Here is a 20,918-nt window from a genome sequence, read left to right on the forward strand (position 1 = left end):
TCAAAAATAAAATACACGTCATCAAACTAGAACTCTCTCATCTATCCAAGCAAAGGAACAAAACCTACTCTGTGTAAGAGGAAGTTCATCTGTTTCTATCACATGCAAATCCATCTATTTGTAATTTGGAGTTCATTTCCTTTTCCTTCAAAATGACTGAGTCTCTTCTGATAATCCCTCTGTCTTGATTTTTCAACATTTTAGTTTCTAGCAGATCATTCCTGACAGAGTAGCAGTATGCCTTATTAGCTCTCATATTTCAGAAAATCTTCCTGTGCACCACATTCTTATATCTCACATCTCTTTCTTTCTACCACCCGTTATTGCTTCTCACCATTTATTGCCAAGCTTCTTGAAAGAGTAATCTGTAAATGTCTACACTTCTTTACCCTTCATTCTCTTTTGAACACATGTCATTCAGGCATCCACGTTCACAAGCATACCAAATGGCTTCCTTGATGCCAAAACAGAATGGACACAATCATCCCCTTATTTGACCTCTGAGCTTCAATTAACGCAACTGACTAATTCTTCATTTGGAAACATTTTCTTCTCTTAGATTCTATAACATCTCACTCTCCTTGTTTTCTTCCTATATCTCTAGCCACATTTTTTTCATTTCCTATTCTCATTTCTCCTCCTCTACCTGTTCTCTAAATATTGGAGTTGCTCAGGGTTTAGTCTGGACACTCTTCTCATCCGGTTTTTTTTTTTTTTTTTTTTTTTTGTCGTTTTTTCGTGACCGGCACTCAGCCAGTGAGTGCACTGGTCAGTCCTATATAGGATCCGAACCCGCGGCGGGAGCGTTGCCGCGCTCCCAGCGCAGCACTCTACCAAGTGCGCCACGGGCTCGGCCCTTCTCATCCTGTTTTTACCTTCTTATCCATTCCCATGGTTTCATATCAGCAACTAGCAGATGATAATGAGATTTTTGTCTTTGGGTCACATTGCTCTTCTGAGCTCCAGACCTGTATGTCCAACTGCTTGGTGACATCTTCTCTGTGATATATCACAGGAAGAAGAAATTCAGCACATCCAACTCTGAACTGTTGACTTTCCCTCTGTTCCTACTCCTCATCACATCCACCCCATCTCTGCAAATGGCAGCTCCATCCTCCCAGTTTCTCAAATCAGAAGCTTAGTTGCTGTCTTTGATTCTTTCCTCTCACTTACCCCTCCAATCCAGCCCATAATAAAGCCTTTTGTTTCTGCCTCTAAAATATATTATCAATTCATCCACTTCTTTTTTTCTCCATTGCTTGGTCTCCAATCCAAGCTAACATTATCTTTTGCCTGTACTATGGCAGTAGCCTTCTAATTGGTCTACTTGCTTTTTCTTTTGCCCCCCTTACAATCTATTCTCTACCCAGACATCAAGCTAATTAAAAAACCTGTAAAATAGATTTTTGCTATTTCTCTGCTCAGAACTCTTTCATGGCTTCCTGTTACATTTGGAGAAAATGTCTAAATTCTGTAACATCATTTAAAAAGCTCTGCATGATTTAGTCCCTGCCTAGCTCTCCACCTTCATCTCTTGCCATCTTCCTGTCCACCTACACTGGACTTCTTCCAGTTCCTTAAACACGTGAAGCCATTTCCTGACTTGGTGACTTTATTCATAATCTTCTTTTTTCTTGGAACACTTCTGCATACTCTTCACCCAGCCAACGTTTACACATCCTCCAAGTCGTGACTTAAATATCACTTGCTGAAAAAACCTTCTCTGACTCCCTAGAACATTAACATTTGCTATTGTTTTTAACTGTATATTGTTATGCTTATTTGTTTATTGTTTGTCAGGAACCATGTCTATTTTGCTAGCTAATCTTCTGCAGAGCCTAGGAAGATACCTGGCACATACTTGATGCTAAGTAAATATTGGTAGAGTACGTGAATCATGAGTATGTGTCAGGAATGGTGACAAGTGCCAGAGATACAAAAGGAGAACGTAACAGACATGGTTGAATTTGAGAAGCTTGCACGATATCTAATGGAGATGTTCCATGTGTCTGAAGCTCAGAGAGAGATGTGGCTCATGAGGTGACTCTGAAAGTCTCAGCATACAGATAGTTTTTGCAGCAAAGAGAGTCACAGTGAAATCACCAGGGGAAATGCTTAGAATGAGAAGAGAATTCCAGAGAAAATCAACCCTTAAGTGATGGACTGAGGGACGGGAACTTGAAGTGGCCCTGAGTGGCAACACCTGAAGAAGCAGGAGGCAGAGCAAGACAAGCTAGTGTCACCAGAGCCAAGAAGACAGTCCCAGGTAACAGTCAATGGGCAAAGAGAGTAAGTCCCTGTCCTTCTTACCTCCAGGGCCATTCCAAACTCTTGTTTGAGAAGTGTCTTGAGTTCTGTCTCCTTCAGCCTCTGGCAGTCTCCACCATGCTTCGCACGCTCGTGGAAAACATCAATGATACTGACGATGCTCCTCAGAAGAGACTGAGTCATTTTGTTTTACCAGCTGGGGTGCACCTGGAAGGCAATGAACAATACCCAACTTGCTTCATTTTCCTAGATTTCTAGAATTCTTGAATCTCTTCTTTGGAGAAATTCTTCTTTCTCCATCTCTTGGAGGCAGATTACAGTGCAAAGATCTGACCAGATGTCTAGTTGGCATTTGTGACATTTGGCATTTTTGGTTCACCTTTCATTTCCAATGATAGTGCTTTTACTATAATCCCCCAAAAGAATACGGCAGAAACTGAACTGGCCCTTTTGGCTCTGTAGCCATGAATGCACCGCACAGAACTCGCCTGGAGTGGGGACAGCGTGGCTTCTCTTTTTACAACTGAAGTGTCCACTGTAGGCAGTGCTTATGGAAGGGTTCTGGAAGCCTGTCTACAATAGACTGCCTGATCCAGGAAGTAAAGAGCAGGTCTAGAGAGTCATTTGCATCAAATTACTTTTTTCTTTGTACTTACCCCTGTTGTGATACATGTCACAGTGTATTACACTAACTAAACTAATTGCCTGATTCTTATCTGACTCCTTTAGAGATTGTTCTGTAAAAGCCAGGACCATATGTTATCTATTTTATATTTATCCTAGTGCCTAGAATACAGTAGGAGTTCCATCAATGCTTGATGAATGGATATATGAACAAATTACTGATCCCTGGCTTAAGTGGTATATTGGATTAGGTCTGTAATTCCCAAACTTTGCTTCACTTCAGAATCACCAGGGGCACCTTTAGAGAAATAAAGACTCCAGATCCTACCCCCAGGGAGAGTGATTCAGTAAGTCTGTGGTGGGACCGTAGACTCGGAATTTAAGAAGTTCCTGGCTGATTCTGATGCAGCTGCTGGCCACTTGACCTCTGAGGTCCTTTGCAGCTAGAAGATTCTGCAATGGCAATAATAACGAATAAACTGATCCAGTGAGCATTTGTTAACAATTTCCTTTGTGCCAGTGCTGTGGTGTGGTTTAGGAAGGGGCAATGAATAAGAGACAGTTCCTTTTCTCAAGGAACTCAAAGCCTGGGGGAGGAGATGCAGAGTTATCTCAGTAGCCATAATGGACATGTAGCTGTGGCTAGGGACTAAGACAGAAACCGTTCTTCAGATACTTCCCTTCTTGATGACAATAAAGGGGTATTTTGAAAAAATTAGCATTTGGGCAAAGCCCACTAGAATTTTGCTCCTCTCGTTCTAATAAGAACTTGTCAGTGTTAGGGATGTCATAGAATTTTCCAGAAAGCCAAATACATCTGCACAATCATATTGTCTATGTAAAAGTATCAAGAAAGGCAAACATTTATAAAAGCAGAAATATAATTTTTTTCTTGAAGGACTTACCTAGGTTGCTGGAGAAATGAAGTACTTAGGCCTGAGAGCTCATGGAATACTGGGCTTGGAGATCTTGGTGCTTATATAGGGGTTTTAATTGCACCCTTTAACCGGACATCTTTTACAGGCAACACCCTTGGTCTATTATGGACTGATTCATTGCCAACCAAACCCTATTCCACCTGTTTCTTCTCTAGCGGGCTTTTAAACTCAGCATTTCCTTAAATCCATTCCTATTTTGCATACTCTCTGTGTCTATACCCCGGCCCCTGAGGGACAGCAGCATCTCACACCCACTGTAAGGTCATAGCACCACCAGAAAGTGTTGACAATGTGCTGAAGTGCTCTCAAGAAAAACCCTGTGAGCTGACAGTGGCCTCATCTCCTGAATGTAAAATAAGCTGATCCTTAATCTGAGCTTTTCAGTTCTGAGTGAGATCTCTTTCACAGTTTGTAATAGCACATTTTATTTGGATATGTTGAGGCGGAAGTGCCCCACTATGTTAGATGCTTGCTGTAATGTGATGATGAACACAAACATGGGTCTGTCTTAACTCCTGCCTGTTCCCTAGGCTGGTGGCTCGGCACCTTACCACCCCCCTCCCTGTGTCCACCTGCTCTCGAAGCATAAGATGTTTGCACTGCATAACAGATAACAGCTTTTCTTGTTTGATGGTAGCAGCAAGATGTTGGACCCAGGACAGAATCTGCTGCAGAGTTGGTGGTCTGTTGAAATTTCACTGCTTTTATGGAATTTCGCCAACCTAGGACCTTTCCTATTTGGTTCTATTCACCTTAACTATCATGAGCTCAGGAAGAAATCTTGTTTTCATTATTATTAAAAACCATTTTCAGTTTCACCAGCTTACAAGTGGTTCCTTAGTTTCTAAAGAAATTGTGAATAGGTGGATACCCTCTAACAGAATCTTTTATGACAATAAAAATAATTTCCACACACCTTTATTGCAGAAATTTTGTAGACTTCTCTTAGAGATAGTTAGTCCTATTACCTTGTTAATGGCTATGAGATAAATGGCATTGGAAAAATCTCTAGTAGTCTGGTGGATTTGACAAACTGATAACTATAAAATCAGATAAAGTGAATATAGGCAAATTTATTTTCTGAGGAGTGTGGCAGTTCCTTTTTTGTTGGTCACACTGATTTTGAGACTCCATGAGCAGACACTTTCACCTCTCTTTCTTGCATAGGAACACTGAGGGCCCAGGAGGCTGCTGTTTCCCAAAATAACTCTTTTCACCTCCATTTGGTTTGCTTGTTTAAGTCTCCTACATGACTTCCATACTTGTATGTAATAAAGATACCTTGAGCTTTTTCTCCATGTCTGTAATAAAAACAAAAAATGTCAACTTTACTCAGTTTCTCTCCTGAATATTCCCATGGCCCTGGCAGTCTTTTTTTTTTTTTTTTTTTTTTTTACAGAATGTTCAAAGTGTATTATTTATTCAAAACAAAACAAAAATAGCTTTTGTGAGGTATTCCAGGTATTCAACTCAATAATATTTTATTGCTCTTGAATTTGTGTAGGAAACTCTTTCACACCTGTGTTCAGAGGGCCCCGGGATGTGGGCTGAAATGTTTTCTGGCTGCTGGAGGTGGAGGAGGCAGGTCTGACTCCCCAGCTCGCACCCCCACACCCTGTGACCCTGGAGGAGCCGGTTGCCCTTTGTGTCTAAAAGGCAGGCACCTGATGAATGGGCTCCTTATGGTCATTAATTGCGATTGTTGGGGTGATTAATACAGTAATACAAATAATTATAATTCTTGCTTAGAAAAACCTTTCTTTTGAGAAGAATTATCCTTGTGTAAATGTCTCCCCACCCTCTTGGTAAATCGGTCTTTGGCAGCTGGCCCTGCTGCCTCTGGGTTTTGCATGTGGTCACAGGGCTACTGTTGCTGACGCTGAGGTCTGCTGACCTTGCCTTTTGGGTTTGGCTTATCTAATTCTTGGGATTTTCTTGCTTTTCTGACCTCTCTCTCTTTATCATTTTTTGATTGTCCCTGTCTCTTCTCTTTTCAGTCTTCCTTTTGTCTTCTCCTCCTTTTGATGTTTCAATCTCTTTCTGTCTCTCATGGTCTCTTTCTTCCTGTGCTTTTCTTACCTCTGTCTCTTCCACCACCCCACACCCACCCCATCTCCATTAATTTTGGTCTTGTCTTTCACTCTCTTTGCTAAAAATGTATCATTTTTCTATCAGAGAAAATAAAAGCGAAGTGCATTGAAAATGGATATGTCCACTTGCTGTGAGAAGGAAAAGGGGCATTTGCTGAGCACCAACTCTGTTCACGTGGGAGATGGAAAGCCTGCCACAGTCATGCAGTGGGGGCATGACTTCTGGTGATGTGGCCTTTGACCCCCAGCTTCAAGATCTGTCTGTGGCACTGCCAGGGAGAAGCTCCTTGGAGAGTGTCTGCGTCATGGTTACAGATGAGAGGAGACTGCTAGGGTCTCTTGAAGGCATCAAGCCCTCTGTGAGAGAAGCTCAGTGATCGGAGGAGTCACTGCTGGGGGCGGCTACCCTGAGTGCCCATTTGGACTCTGCCCGCTGTGCCACCTCAGGTACCTTAGGAAAGCTCTCTCAGCCTCAGCAGTGAGATCAGTTGGTCACCACATCCTGGATGTGTCACAAGGATACTGTGCAGCTCGAGGAAACAGTGTGTTTTAAGCTCATATAAGGAAAAGCACAGTGTAAACCCCAGTCATCAAGGCTATTTTGGGGTTCGGCATGATCAGATGTGAGGCATTTATTCCATCTGAATGAGGCTTCATCTTTTTTCTGGGGCTGGTAATTACAGAAATGCAGGACTCTCCTGCCATGTTCTCATCCAGGAAGGAGTGTCACAGTGAGCTGGGACATGAGGTGGACTCTGAGATCCTTGACACATTCTTGCTTAGCTCAGTCAAGCTTTCCTTGATCAGAAAATGGAAAAAACCAGAAAACTCTTGTTCCTTGTGTCTTAGGACCTAATTTTGAAACTATAATTTTTAAGGAATTAAAATAAGACCTAAATCAGTATGGGGTATGATTTTCTTTTTCATGATTCATCTTTCAAATCTTTTTCTTTGCCTTTTTATTTTTATGATTAGAGAAAACCAGAGTGGACATGGTCCACAAGTCTCCACATATTTTCCCCTATGGCTTAGCCCTGTCTCCTTGGCCAGTGTATGCTTCTTGAGACTAGAAACCGCACCTCCTACTTGATGTGATTCCACCCCTACCACCCACTCCCAAGCCTGGCATAGAACCATAGGGGTTGGAGGGCAATGGTGAGGTATAGCTAACTAAAAACTCGTTTGAGAGAAATTATTGTACAGCATTTTACTCAAGTAGAGTTAGTAACATGGCTAGGAAGAGTTCCAGATTCTGTGTTTCAACACCACCACCCCAGCCCCGACTCCCATCGAAACCAGAACATCCTCTTAAGAATTTTTTAAAAATGCCTAGAGCTTAACTTTAAACCATCTTTAAAGGGCTTAACTTTAGACTCTCTTTCCAAATAATTGAAGCACTGCTGATGACAAGAGTCTTGCTGTTGTCCCTCATCTGCCTCAGGCCTCCCGGTGTTCTCATGCTCTGTTTTCCTAGAGTGGGTAGCTGTGTCTAGTCAGCCATGCTCAGTGCTGGCTCTGAAACATTCCCCGATTTCTCCTTTGTTGGTTTATAGAGGGCAGAAAGAAATATTTGTGATGTTTCTTAGAGGTTCTGGAACAATCTTAAAGTTCTCATGAGACCTAGTTGCCCCTTCAGGCAACATGTGCACCCAAATCCATATCAGAATTTATGAAAAAAGCCTATCTTTTCATCAAGTTCTATTTTCTCTCTTTTTCCCTCTTTTTAAAAAATGGTGCCTGGTGTGGGACCCATATTGGGTCCCCGTGGAAAGGACAGGGCTGGGATTGTTACTCCTGCTCAAGTGTTTTCTGAGAAGCTCTCAAGATATCAGGTTTATGCTGTTTTTGTGAGACTCCATCACAGGCCCCTCCTTGCCATCCAGGCTTCTCTCTCTGGAATTGGATTGATTTTGTACTCTAGTCTCTGCAGGCACACACCCTTGTGTTCTCTTCCCTGCCCCCATGCCTTTGTTCATGGGGTCCCTGTTGGCCAGAGAGGCAGCCACATTCCGTCCTAGCCAGGCCTCATCTTCCTCCAGGAGCCTTCCCTGGTGACTTGGTTGGGTCCACACTGCCTCTGACCTCACCTTCTTTCACCGTCCCCATCATTCATTGCCCACTCTGTTGCGGCCATACCGCCCTTCTAGTTGTTCCTTGAACATACTAGGCATGCCCTTCTGCTCATCTCTGGGCCTTAGCATGTGCTGCTATTCCTTCTGATGGAATGCTCTTCCCCTAGTAACCATCGCGTGGTTCCCTTCCCCACCTCCTGCAGGTCTCTGCTCAGGTGTCATCTGACCTGTGAGTGAGCCACGGAACCTTGCCCAAGAGCGCTCCCATTAAAGCTTGCCTCGAACCCCTTGCCTGGCTCCTTTTATTACTTACCACTGCTGATTTGAACCGGACAGCAAATATTCATTGAACAAACAAATCAATGACGTTAACTATGAGAGTCTTGCCCTTTTTATCAGTTTCTACACTGATTGTTGAGGCCATGCCCAGCCAAGCCTGGACTGAGGCACTTGGAAGGAGCTGGACGTTGATGCCTTGTTCAGGCCTCTGTCACTTAACTGCATATCTACAATTGTTTTATGAGTACATCTTGCCTGCTCAATTATATTGTGAGCTGCATGGGGGCAGAAATCAAATTTTATTCTTCTTGACTGCTTAACACTTGAACTGGTGCATGGTTCCATTAGTAAGTATTTATTTGTTTGTTGATTCATAACCTGTCATGCTCCAAAAAGGGATTAAAGGTTGCTAATGGTGGAATCGCAGTGTGTGGTCAATAACTGCTGATTGACTGACTGATCAGTGACGGCAACTCCTGATGGGGTCAAATTGACCCTAAGGACAGAGTGGATTTGGCTGTTGGAATCTGCATTTGCTCACTTTACGTGAAATTCGGGGTCCTGCTGTCTGTCTCTAATTGGTGTCCTGATATCCTTGGCTCTTCCTTTCTCCTTCCTAATTTAGATTCTGATAAACATATTCCTGTCGTTAAGAGTGGTTATAAAATTGGAAACGTATATCACTGTATATAAACCAAAGTATGTCTTTATCTACCATTTATATAGTAATCTTTGAGAGAGGAACTCGATTTTTCCTTTTTAATGCATTTATTTATAGCCTCTTCAGATAGATTTGAAGCTGCTTACCATAAAATACGCAGACAATAAATAGTAAAATAAAAAAGAAGTGGAAAATCAGAACTAAGAAAAAAGGAGAATTCAAATTCACCAACCATAAGGGTCAACACAATTGCTGCTGTTACACTTTGGTCTTGGCTCAGAGCTTTCAGGCAGCTGTTCCCCAAAGAAAACATCATCAGTTATATGGCCCTCATGATCAGAAAGTAAGAGAACTGTCATTCTTTTTGTGGGAAAAGAGCATTTCTTAGAATTGAATTCTAAAAAGAGTATCTCATGTGGGACTTTGTAAAGGTGGGTACCTCATGATAAAATGGACAAAGTTCCCAACAGCATTTTGACAGCCAACACAGTGGTGAATTTCATGTTTGTTTCTTATAGTTTTGACAAAAATTGAGGATGTAAATGGCGAGTTGTTATTCACTTGTAAAAAATTGAGGATGTGACTTAATACGTACCTCTGTGAAAGCAGTTCTGAAATGTAGATTAATGTGGTCCCTCTCCATGGCTTGCTTAAGATTAAGCTTGAGCCAAAGACAGAATTTAGGTATTTGAGGAGTGAGGGGATTTATGTTTCATATACAATTGTCCATAAACAACATTCCCCCAGCAGCAGTGTGGAGGTTGTGGTCTTTGGTGAGGGCACTGCATGCTGTACTCCCTCAGCCTTCTGGTGGAGGGTGGATCTTTATACTCTAAAACCAGAAGAGCCCGTGTCAGGCAGGATGACAAGAAAATGGAGGCAGTGAAGCAGTCTTTTCAGTGGATAAGAGACTGCCACATCTCTGCTGGGAGATGGGCTGCAAGGGCAATCTTTCTCTTGACTGGTAGAATACTTGACTTACTGCACTGCCTGAGTCATCAGGTCAGGAATGACTGAAAGCAGCGTGCACTTTTGAGTGCATCAGCTGGGCAAATAGAATGGGTATTAGATTTAATTAAGAGGTGATTCTGATCGGCCTTGGGAGACTGGACTCCACCTGCTCTATTTGAAGGTTTTGATCGGGGCACTCTTCAGCATACTGGCATCTTCAATGGAGCCGTCAAAATCCCCAACAGCACCCACATGCAGCCACTGACTCAGTGTGATTGCTCCCAGGGGAATTTGGGCTGGAAGGAAAAGGCAACATTTATGAAGCTGTTTTCTTTAGACTACCCCTTGTCTTTTGGTTTGTGTCCCATTTAAATGTATAGTTTGTGTCCCATGTAAGTTTCAATCACCAGAACCTGAATGGTGATTGAACAATGAAGTTATACATGGATGTATGCTGTATGCAGGGAGTCAAAGTCTGAGATCTGGAAGGAGCTGTGCCTGGGAACCTGGGAGTCCTGTGCAGTAGTCTTGTCTCTGCCTCTCAGGGGCTAAATGACCTTGGGCAAGGCACTTCCCTTCTCTGGGTCTCACTTAGCGCTTCTGCAGACTGTTGTGAAGTTCAGGAATCCCTAGAAAGGGGTCTCTAATCTATGTTCAGGATTAGTTGGTGAACTTGTTGAACTTTTGTGCAGTATTTTAAACTCATGTATAAAATGAAGCACAGAGAGATTAAGGAACTTGCCCAAGGACTCAGTGTAAGTGACTGGCTACCTAGGATTGATTCATAGTCTAACTCCTGAGCCTCTATTCTCCACTACTACTCCATTCTTCCTTTATTCCTCATTTTTGCATGTCTTAGATACTTGTCTCTTGGCATTTTGAGAGGAATCGTGAATTTTTATTCATGATTGCCATAATACACTGTCGAAGTAATGTATATTGAATGATATAGACATGCCTTCAAGGTCGATACTGAGTGCTTTGTGGGTCATTAATTTCCCAGAGTTGATCCTCCCAACTTTGCTTTCCTAGGGTTCAGTAATCAAGCTTGGAAACATGCCAGTTTTTCAGAGAGATCTTCTATGACCTCAGTTTAAATTAGGTCTCCCTATTTTTTTAATAGCACTTATTGAAGTTTGTAATTATGCACTGTTTTCGTGTTAATTTTTCAAATGACTCTCTTCCCTATCAGAATATATGCTCCATGAGGTCAAGAATTATGTCTGTTTTCTTCATTACTGTATGCATAGTTCAGTAGATGGTCACTTGTTGAATTAATGGATGAATGAAGTGCCTCACATATTTGGTACTATTCTGGGTACACTGTTAAATAGTAAACATGTATGTATTGAGAACTAACTAATAGTGCCAGGCAGTTTGCTGGGCGCTTTCATATATATTATTCCATTTATCCTTTTTTAAACAAACTTTATTATTGCAGCATAATATCCATATTATGTGTACAGCTTGATGAATTGTCACGAAGTACACACTTCCATGTAATCACCATCTAAATCAAGAGCTAGAACATTAACCAGTGCCCCAGAAGTCCCCGTCTTACCCATATTCTACCTAGGCTTCCTCTATAGTAGTAAGCATTATCCTAATTCTAGTACCATAGATTAGTTTTTCTCTTTTTGAACTTTATATAAATGCAGTCATTCAGTATGAAGACTTCTGTGTCTGGTTTTATTTTGCTCACCATCATGCTCATGAAGTTCTTCTAAGTTGTGGCTTACGGCTTTAATTCTTTGTCTCATTGCTGTGTAATCGTACATGGTGTGAAGATAGCACAATTTGTTGTTGTCCGTTTTCAGTTAATGAACCTTTGGGTTGTTTTCTCTTTTGGGCTGCTACGAATCATGTGACTATGAGTATTTTTGAACATGGCTTTTGATGCATTTCTGTTAGGTTATATACCTGGGGTGGAATTACTTAGTCATTGGGTTTGCATATGTTCAGGTTTAGTACATATATGTCCTACAGTTCTCCAAAATGATTATTATATCAATTTATGCTTCTACTACCAGTGTGAGAGTTCTAGTTGTTCTATATCACTGCATACACTTGATATTATTACTTTTTAATTTCAGACATTTGGTCGGTATGAGTGGTTCTACTGTGGTTTAATTTGCATTTACATGATATCTAATGAAGTTGAGTACTTTTTCATTGATTTTTTTTTGATGTCCTCTTTTGTGTCTTTTATATTATTTTTGGAAATTAGGTTACCTTTTGCTCATTGACTTATGGGAATTCTTTGTATATTCTGGATACTAACTTTATTTTTCCACAACAGCCCTGTGGGTTATAATGGCATTTTACACAGGCAGATGTTGAATTCAGAGAAATTAAGTAACTTGCTCAAAAACACTAGGGGTATTAGAATCTAAGAATCATTCTTTCTCTCCAGTGGCTTAGAATCTATTTAGCTGGGGCAATACCACTCAGAGAACAATTAGTAATACTAGCCAGTAAGTATTAAAGTACTAATCTGGGTGGTGCAGGATATGAATGATATGATAGTTAAAGGATCGGTGTGGTCTTCCTAGTGGAGGTAGGCTTTAGTCTAGTACTTTAAGGACAGGTATAATTGAGGAAGCGGAAAGGAAGTGGAAAAGCATTTCAGGGAGGGTGAACCACAAAAGCAGAGGTGTGGAGATAGAAGTAATAATACTACTAACAACTTGCCTTTGAAGGACTTCTTTTTTTTTTTTAGTTTTTTTTTCAGGACTTTCCAGTTGTCTTATGCAGGACTATATCCTTCATGAGAGTGGGGGCCATGACTGTTCCATTCACTTGGGCATGTTCAGTGTTCACCACAGCACCTGGAATATAGTCAGTACTTAACAAATATGTTTAAATGAAATGAATAAATGAATAGAATCCCAACAATGTCCGTGTAAACTTAGTAGAATATGATGTAAATGATCAAGGTAAGGGTCAAAAGACAATCAGACAATCAACCTGATGCTTTCAGTAAGATTTCTACTGAAACTAGTGGTAAATTTTAATTACAGGGTTAGATTATAGAGTTTTATCAGTTTAGACTTGATGTGGTACATAGGAAAGTATAAGGTAGTACTGAGAGGTCTTGAACAGAGGTAGGTGACGAGATGAAAACAGTGTTTTGCAAAATTCATGAGTGATTGAATGGAGAATTGTCTGGAAGCAGGGGGATCAGCTAAGAGGCTGTTGCAATGACACAGGCATTCATTTACTTATTCAACAAACATTTATTGAAACCATACTATGCATCCAGTGCTAAACTCCATGCCAATGAAGGATAGCAAGATGTGTACCTTGTGAACCTTGCCATCAAGGAGTTTATAGTCTGAGAGGAGACCTGAGACAAGCAAACAAATAATTGCAATTCAAGGAAGAAAGTTAAAAAGGAGGAACAAGTAAAGACTATGAAGTTCAGGAGAGGATAAGATCTATTGTGGCTGGGGGTGTGGGGAAGGGCTACAGCAGGGTCTAGGGCAGCGCTTCTGCCTGCTCTTTCTACCTGCTCCCCACCTCCTCTCCGCCATGTCACCTGGCCTCAGTGCCTGGACTTATCTTGTTTTCTTATTGTGGTTCTTGTTTGTTGTCTGTCTCTCCCTCCCTCATTAGAATATAAGCTTTGAGATGGAGAGTACTTACTTGTTTCGGTCACTGCTGTCTCCCTAATGCCTCGCCCAGTGTCTGGCACTAACATGGGTTTTCAAAATCATTTTTTTAATGAATGGATAAAGTGGCATTGGCGTTGGATCCCGTAGGATGGGCAGGATTTCAACATCCAGTTGGGGGGAGGGAGAGATATTATTTTAGGTGAAGTTTCCATGAGGTCTTATAGGGAGTGGAGATTGAAAGATGGACCTGGAAGACAGACTTAAGGAACACTCTATTGAGATTCCCTAGTGGATTAGATATGAAGAATAAAAGACAAGGCAAATGGTGATTCCAAAGTTCGTGCCTTTGAAGCCTGATAGAACAGGGATTAAGAGAGTGATAGGGAAAAGGGAATTGAGAAGACAAACCAGCTTATTAGGGAGTGGTTGACAGTCTCGGGGTGATAGCGAGGATTTGCTTTTGTCACCATCCTTCAAAAATTCTACCTATGACAGTAACATTGCCCTCATCTGACAAGCCTAAAGACCTCTAAACTTCGTGTTTTTGGACCTCTCTGTGGCAGCTGACACTGATGACTGCCCTTCCTGAAAACTTCCTTCGTTGGTCTTTCCCCATCTCCTTTGTGAATTCTTCTCATCCAGTCCCCAAGACTGTGGGCCTTTTCCAAGGGCTCTTTTTATGGACTTTGTCCCTTGGAGAACCCATTCTTGGTCCAAGTTACTATTTCATCTTCTACACTGATGAGTCTCAATTCATCTTGTTCAAATCTGACCGTATACTTTCGATTATTTCTTGAGATTAGAGTCACAGGTTTTTAATTATTTGTTAAAAATAGCAATTTTTGTTTTTCTGATTGCAAATGTATCATATCTTCATTGTAGAAAATTTAGAAAATGAAGAAAATTTCAAAACAGGAAGCAAATGTTATTTATAGTTGCTCTAACTAGAGATAACTACTGTTAAGATTTTGGTCTCATACTCTGTTTATCCATTAATATTTAAGTGGGATCATACTTTATATACCATTTAATGATCATTCGAAGCTTAGTATCTTATGAATCCTTCCTCATTTAACTAAATAATATTCTATCTCATAATTTCTAATGTTTTTTGGCATTCCATGGTATCTAGTAACCATAATTTAGTTAACCATTCCCATAATGATGGACCGTTAGCTTATTCCTGGTTTTTGCTATTTTTTAATATGTTGACTATCTTTGTAGATGAATCTTTATACACATCCTGATTATTCCCTTATAATACTATTTGAAAAATATTTTAAGTTTTTTTTGCATTTATTTTTACTTTTATTTTATTTTATTATACAATTTTGATGCATGTTATTAAATTGCCTTCCAGGAAGATTGTACAAATTTATACTCCTATCAGCTGTATTTGAGAGTTCCTGTTTCCCCACACTTTCAACCTCACTGTGTGATTATTAAAAACAAACAAACCAACAAACAAAAAACTTTTACTAATTTGTTAAGTGAAAAAACTATTTGTAATTGTATTTCCTTGAAGTCTAGTGAGGACTTCATATGTTTATTGTCCATCTGTATAGTTTCTTCTGTGAATTTATTATAATTTGTCATTTTTATGGACCCAGATACATACTGCCAAATCACTTGCCAAGAGCAAAAGGGCCAGGCTTCTAGTCAAGATGGCAGAATAGACAGTCCCCAGCATCACTGTCTCCCACAAATCAACCAATTTTCAACTCTAAAAAAGCAACAACAGCCAAGCTGGGGCCGCTAGAGATCAGGAGAAGAGGAGGAAAGACCCACAGGGTGCATGAAGGTGGGAGAAGCCACGATGAGAAAAAGAAAAAACCACTCTGACCATTTTGTGCCATGGCTGCTTTAAGGCTGGAGCTGCTGTGTGCATGGAGCAAGAGCCAGCAAAAGCCACAGCTGTGCCCTTCAGATGGAGTTGCTTGGAGGTGGCAGGGGAGAAGAGAGCCTTGGTGGCCCCGAGAACAGCAAGACCACTAATAGGGTTCCCATGGACCCACATAGGAGCAAGGAGCCAGAACAGCTGAAAAAAGGAGCCACTTAGAGGCTGTTCCTGCCCAGGCACACCGCCAGTGCCTTGGGGCCTGCCAGTGGGCCTGAGGCATGGAGCCAGAGACCGTACCCCAGTGCACAACCAGGCACACCACCAGCACCAAGGAGCATGCCAAAAACATCACCTCCATGTGGGTGGCCCACCACAGGTACCCCGGTAACCATGGCTGCTGCGAAAGTGGCTAGACATCACAACCACCATGCAGATGGTCCACCAGCCACTGGAGTGCATTGACACAAGGAGAGTCACCAGCAGAGACCAAAGAAAGGAAGAGGATGTCTCTCTCCACAAAGCCCATTCCAGAGTGACAGGAGAAGCATCTGATCTATGATGTTATTGGGGGACCTGAACACACCTCTCAGATTGGAGAGATCATCTAGGCAACAAATCAACAGAGTAACCATTATTCTTTCAGAGGGAGAGAAGAAATGTAGCGTAATTAGAGGGGGGAGGGGGAGAGAGGGGATGGGGAGAGGTTGGACAAGGGGCATAAAGAATAAGTACAATTTGTGACAATATATATGCTAGTAATATTGATTTGATCAACATAACTCAACATTGAACCTCCAAAATATGTATAATCAATATTAAAATAATAAAAAGAAACAAAAGCAAAAGGGCCGATTAGTTTATTTTCTAGTATATACATATATACATATGTGTGTGTGTGTGTGTGTGTGTGTGTGTGTGTGTGTGTGTAGTGAATTGTCTCATGTCTCTTACTCATTTAAGAGAATATTTTTCAGATAAGTACATTTATTCATGTTTGAAGGTAGAATGAAAAGAGCTGAAAATGTTGGGGGAGGAGGGTATATGTTTGGATTTTAGGTTCTGGAAGAGGTGTAAGTTAAAGTGAAAGGATATGGAAACTTGAAGGCAGAATACAATGGGAGATGAGGTATTGGACTGCTTTTTGGCTTCAGAAAACCTTATGATAGCTATTTTATTCCTTTCCTGGGTCATTACTAAGCTCTGAGAGCATCCTTTAATTATGGTCTTTTGAAAAAACATAAATAACTAAGATTGTTTTTGTTTCTGGTCAGTGTCTTCAAGGCAAGGTGGAGAATGAAGGAAAAAAATGAACAAACAAAAGAAATTGATCATCAGGTTATTTAATTATTAATGTTAATTCAATGTGCTTAGTAAAGCATACGGGTAAGCTAGTAGGCTCACTGGATGGTTGGTTACAAGAGCTTCTTATGGAATCAAGCATACTTTGGATTTGTAATCGCTCTCTCTCTCTCATAATTATTCTGATTACTTATTTCAGTCAGAAGCTATAAATGGGTTGTGTAAGGAGTGGGATTTCATAAAAGTTTGTTGAATGAATAAACAAATGAATGGTATAGATTCAGCTGCACCTGGACATGGGCAAAGAGTCATAGATTTACTTTAATCAGGTGCTAGAAAATCATAATTAAGCTATGGTGGTATCTCAAATTATTTTGAGGGATAAAATTTTAGGATAAAATTGAAATTCCTCTAGGAAATGTCATGAAGCAGAATAATTTGCATCTATGAATTAATATTTTATGATTATAACATATAATTGCAGAGACTCATAACTTCCTAAAACCACATTTTAAAAAGTCAATAAATCAACTGAAGAAATTGGCACCTGCTAAAGATATGGATGGGATTTTTCTATTTTCAGTGATGGGTAGATTGAGATAAATTGTCTCATGAGAAAGTCCAGTTTGGTACTTGGAAGTAGCATAGTATGGTAGGATTTTCACTGATTTTATTTGTTTGGTCAGATGTTTCTTTGATGGTGGCTCCTACTGCTGTATACTTTATTATTTGCTCTTGCAGGAATTTAGGAAGGGAATTTAAAGGATTATTAAGCTGCATCTGAATGTGAGTGCATTAGTGTTGAGGGTGATTGAGAGGGAAAAAGTCTGGGGCATGTTGAGATGTATGAAGTTCTTCATAACTTCTCCTTGATAAAGGTAATGATTCACTTCTTTGTGATGCTTGCTTCCAATTTTGGTACTGTTTCCTCTTTCTAAGGGTGACTCTGCTTATCTTCCGAGGCCTGGGGAGCTGATGTTTGCTGATATTTGCTGTGCATCAGCAGGATCCTCATCAGGCAGAAGTTCCGTGGTGTACTGTTGAGATGCTTGGCTGTGGTTGAAAAAGGCAGGACAACCTGAGATCTCGCTGGTGAGGGATGCTCTTGATTGGTCTTTGCAAAGCTCTGGACCTGATGCCTGTGCTGTCTGAGATTGATTTGGATGCTCCTCTTGGATTATGTTTGTTTTCTGCAGTATCTTCTCCTGTTGGTCCTCGTATCGTGGACTGTAACAGAAGGCACCCCTCTCCACAGCATAGGGCTCTCAGTATCTCTGCATCCTCTCTTCAAGGCCTGACCGGGGGACTGAGGAGCGGTACTCTTTCTTGGTGGGACTTTGTTGGTCATCACCTTCTTTTGCCAGCTCTTGGGGACCTTCATCCTCCTCCTCCAATTTTACAGGTTCCTCTGTTTCAAGGTATGTCTTGGGGAAGGCTGAATTGTCCTCATCCAGACTTTTTAGCAGTGTATCCTGGGTCTCTGATGTTCCACCTTCCTCTTCTTTGGTACTCAGGCCCCTTAGCTCTTTCTTGCTGTCTCCCTTTTCAGGGAGCTGTGTTGTGGATATGTAGCCAGTGAAGTCTGCATCCAAGGTGCCCGGGATCTCTGTGCCTGGGGACTTTCTCATTTTGCCTCCTGCTGTGTACTCCTGTGCCTCCAGGTATCCACTGGGCTCTGCAGCTGCACCTGGGCCTTTGGTCCCTGAGCTGTGACTCTTGTGTTTTCCTCTGGTAGGCTGTTCCTGTTCCTCTGTGAGCTGCACATCCTCTCCTTGGACTGCCCGCACCACTGCCTCCCAAGCTCTGTTTTTCTCACCTGGTGCTCCCTGTTTCTGTGTATCTGGGTTATTATTATGACCTCCTCGCACAGGCAGTTCACCTGTCTCTGAGCTGCTGTTATCTTCCTCTGGAGCCAGGCTGTTGGAAGTTTCAGAAGACCCCTCATCATTCTGTGTGACTGATGACTCAGGACCCTCCCCCTGGTGACCATCATCCTCTTTGATTAGGTTGGTGACCCCATTACTTTCTACTTCTGACTGGTTCTCAAGTGATGCTGATTCTTGTGTTCTTTCTTTTGCTCCTAGTGTTCCTTCTGCTGCGGAGCCATTGTTGCTGTTCACAAATGCTTCTGCTTTACCTTCCTCAGCCTGTCTTGCCTCTTCTCCTGAGACTGCTGATCCTTCAGTTTTAGGGTGATTCTGATCACCTTCTGAACTTAGATATTGTGTCTCAGAACCCTTTTCAGTGTCTTTTTCCTTTGGTGATCCCTGGAGTTGCTGATACTTCCTATCATCATGTGTTTGGGATTCCAGGGCTGGTGGCTGAATTTTTCTCTCACTTTCTTTCTGCCCTGCTGTTCCATGGGCCTCAGAGCCTCTCCCCTCTTTCCTTTCAGCTCTAACATCAGGTGTTTCTGAACCATCTGTGCTACCACATTGGGCTGGAGAGCCTTTGGCTTCACATTCTTTTTCTTGTGCTGGTGATTCTTGGGTGTCAGATGTTGTACCGTGATCCTCAGGTCCATCTGAATTCTTTGTCTCAGGTCGTATCCTCTCAGCGTCCTTTCCTGGTTCCTGAGTCTCAGATGTTCTACTGCCATCCTCAGGATCAGTTGATCTCTGAGTGTGAGATGGTTTCCTAGCAGTAGCTTGTTCTGGCAGGTCAGCGTGCTCTGAAATGGGTTCATCTTCTCCTTGCAGGGGTGGTTCTTGTGTTTTAGCATGTTTCTTAACAACTCTTTTTGCTGCAACTTCCTGATCTTCAGATGGTCTCTGTGTTGTTTCTTCTGGTGGAGAACTTTGGGTTCCAAAGCTTCCTTCCTTTTCCCCAAACTGATCCCTTGTCTTGGTGCCACTTTGTTCTGTGGCTGGTTTATCTCCCTTCCTGGGGATCTCCTTGTCCTGTCCCTCTCCCCTTGTGGGACTGCTGGTCTGTTCTGATCCTGCCATTGGCTTATTTATCTTAAGTTGGGCCTCATTTTCTTCTGTGGCTGGTACATGTTGGACCACTTCCTGGCTCTGTTTATCTCCTTCCAGGTGTTGGTTCTTAGGGCCCTTGTGCTCAGATGCTTCTTCTGGAGGGTTGTGAGTCTCGGCATCTCCCCATCGGTTCACCTTATTGTGTCTAACTGCTCCACTCTCTCCATGGATGAGCTGAGATGACGATGCCATTCCTGAAGGGAGCACTAACTGTTTTTGAGTTGATGGAGTTCCTGCTGTCTGCTGACTATTTCTGGTGGTCGCCTGAAGATCCACACCATATGGCTTCCCCTTCTCTGGTTTAGACACTTGTCTTGGTTCTGAACTCAGTAATGTTTGTACATCAAGATAACAGAGATTCAACAAGTTGAAGATTGCAAGAACAAATTCGTCAAAACTGATGGTGCCATCACTGTCAATACCCAGAAGATTCAAGTTTCTCTCCACAGCACGAGTGACACGTGGCTGCATAAAAACACAGTGAGAATTCAGCTTATTCATATGTGGTCAAGTGTCTTGAGTGTCTGCATGTGTCCCCTAAATCCTCTTTTCTTGACTTAATTCCTCAGAAACTGGTGAAATTTCCCCAAACAGTAAGAACTCATTGGTTCTGGATGCCATTTTTCATAGAGAGCTATGACTGAGAAGGGGCATTTACATCACTTCTGAGTTGCATGTATATGCGTAATGGCTTGTGACTACTCTCAGAAGTCTACTTTGCTGAAGCAAAAGTCACAGTGATTAAAAAACCTCACTTTTTCCTAAAGGATTGACTAAGCAATTGCACAGAGTAGGGAACTGAGACTGAAAGAAGTTGTTCAAAAGTCAGTGAGTGCCGAGACTGGTAGCCAAGTGTAAAATGGGCAACCATCACTTATGCAGTTGGGGAAGAATTTCACAGCTCTGTGAGCACCTCACCTGAAGAAAGTCCCCAAATTCTTCATGGAGGAGTTGCCTCAGCTCCCCGAAAGTCAGCAGCGCCCCGTCACTGTCCTCACTGGCATACTTGTGAAATGTCTCAATTACACAGAAGGCATCTCTCAGGAGACGAGGCATCTTTACAAACTCAGGAGAGACTGTGAGAAAGAACAAGAAAAGCCCAGTTTCTGGGATGGGTCCTTCAGGAAGGGGATACCAAGGTCGTCCTTCTTTCTGTTCCTCCCTCAGATTCCCCTGCATCACCTGCCCTATTCTGTATCTTAAAATAATGTATCTGAACTCCAGGGGTGATTTGATTTGACACCAGACGTTGTGGTGAGATTAGATCTAGCACAGGTAGGTATTAGAAGAGACACTTTATCCCA

General features: G+C 41.8%; 1 protein-coding gene across 1 annotated transcript; it reads right to left on the minus strand.

Moving 5' to 3' along the window:
- Positions 1 to 17,522: 17,522 nt before the first annotated feature.
- On the minus strand, positions 17,523 to 20,670 carry TCHHL1 (trichohyalin like 1). Its single transcript, XM_063103851.1, is given in 3 exon segments — positions 17,523 to 17,621; positions 17,623 to 20,079; positions 20,533 to 20,670. Coding segments are annotated over 3 exon segments (2,694 nt in total).
- Between the last annotated feature and the right edge of the window lie 248 nt (positions 20,671 to 20,918).

Source organism: Cynocephalus volans, chromosome 8 (assembly GCF_027409185.1).
Source record: "Cynocephalus volans isolate mCynVol1 chromosome 8, mCynVol1.pri, whole genome shotgun sequence".
NCBI classification, from domain to species: Eukaryota; Metazoa; Chordata; class Mammalia; order Dermoptera; family Cynocephalidae; genus Cynocephalus; species Cynocephalus volans.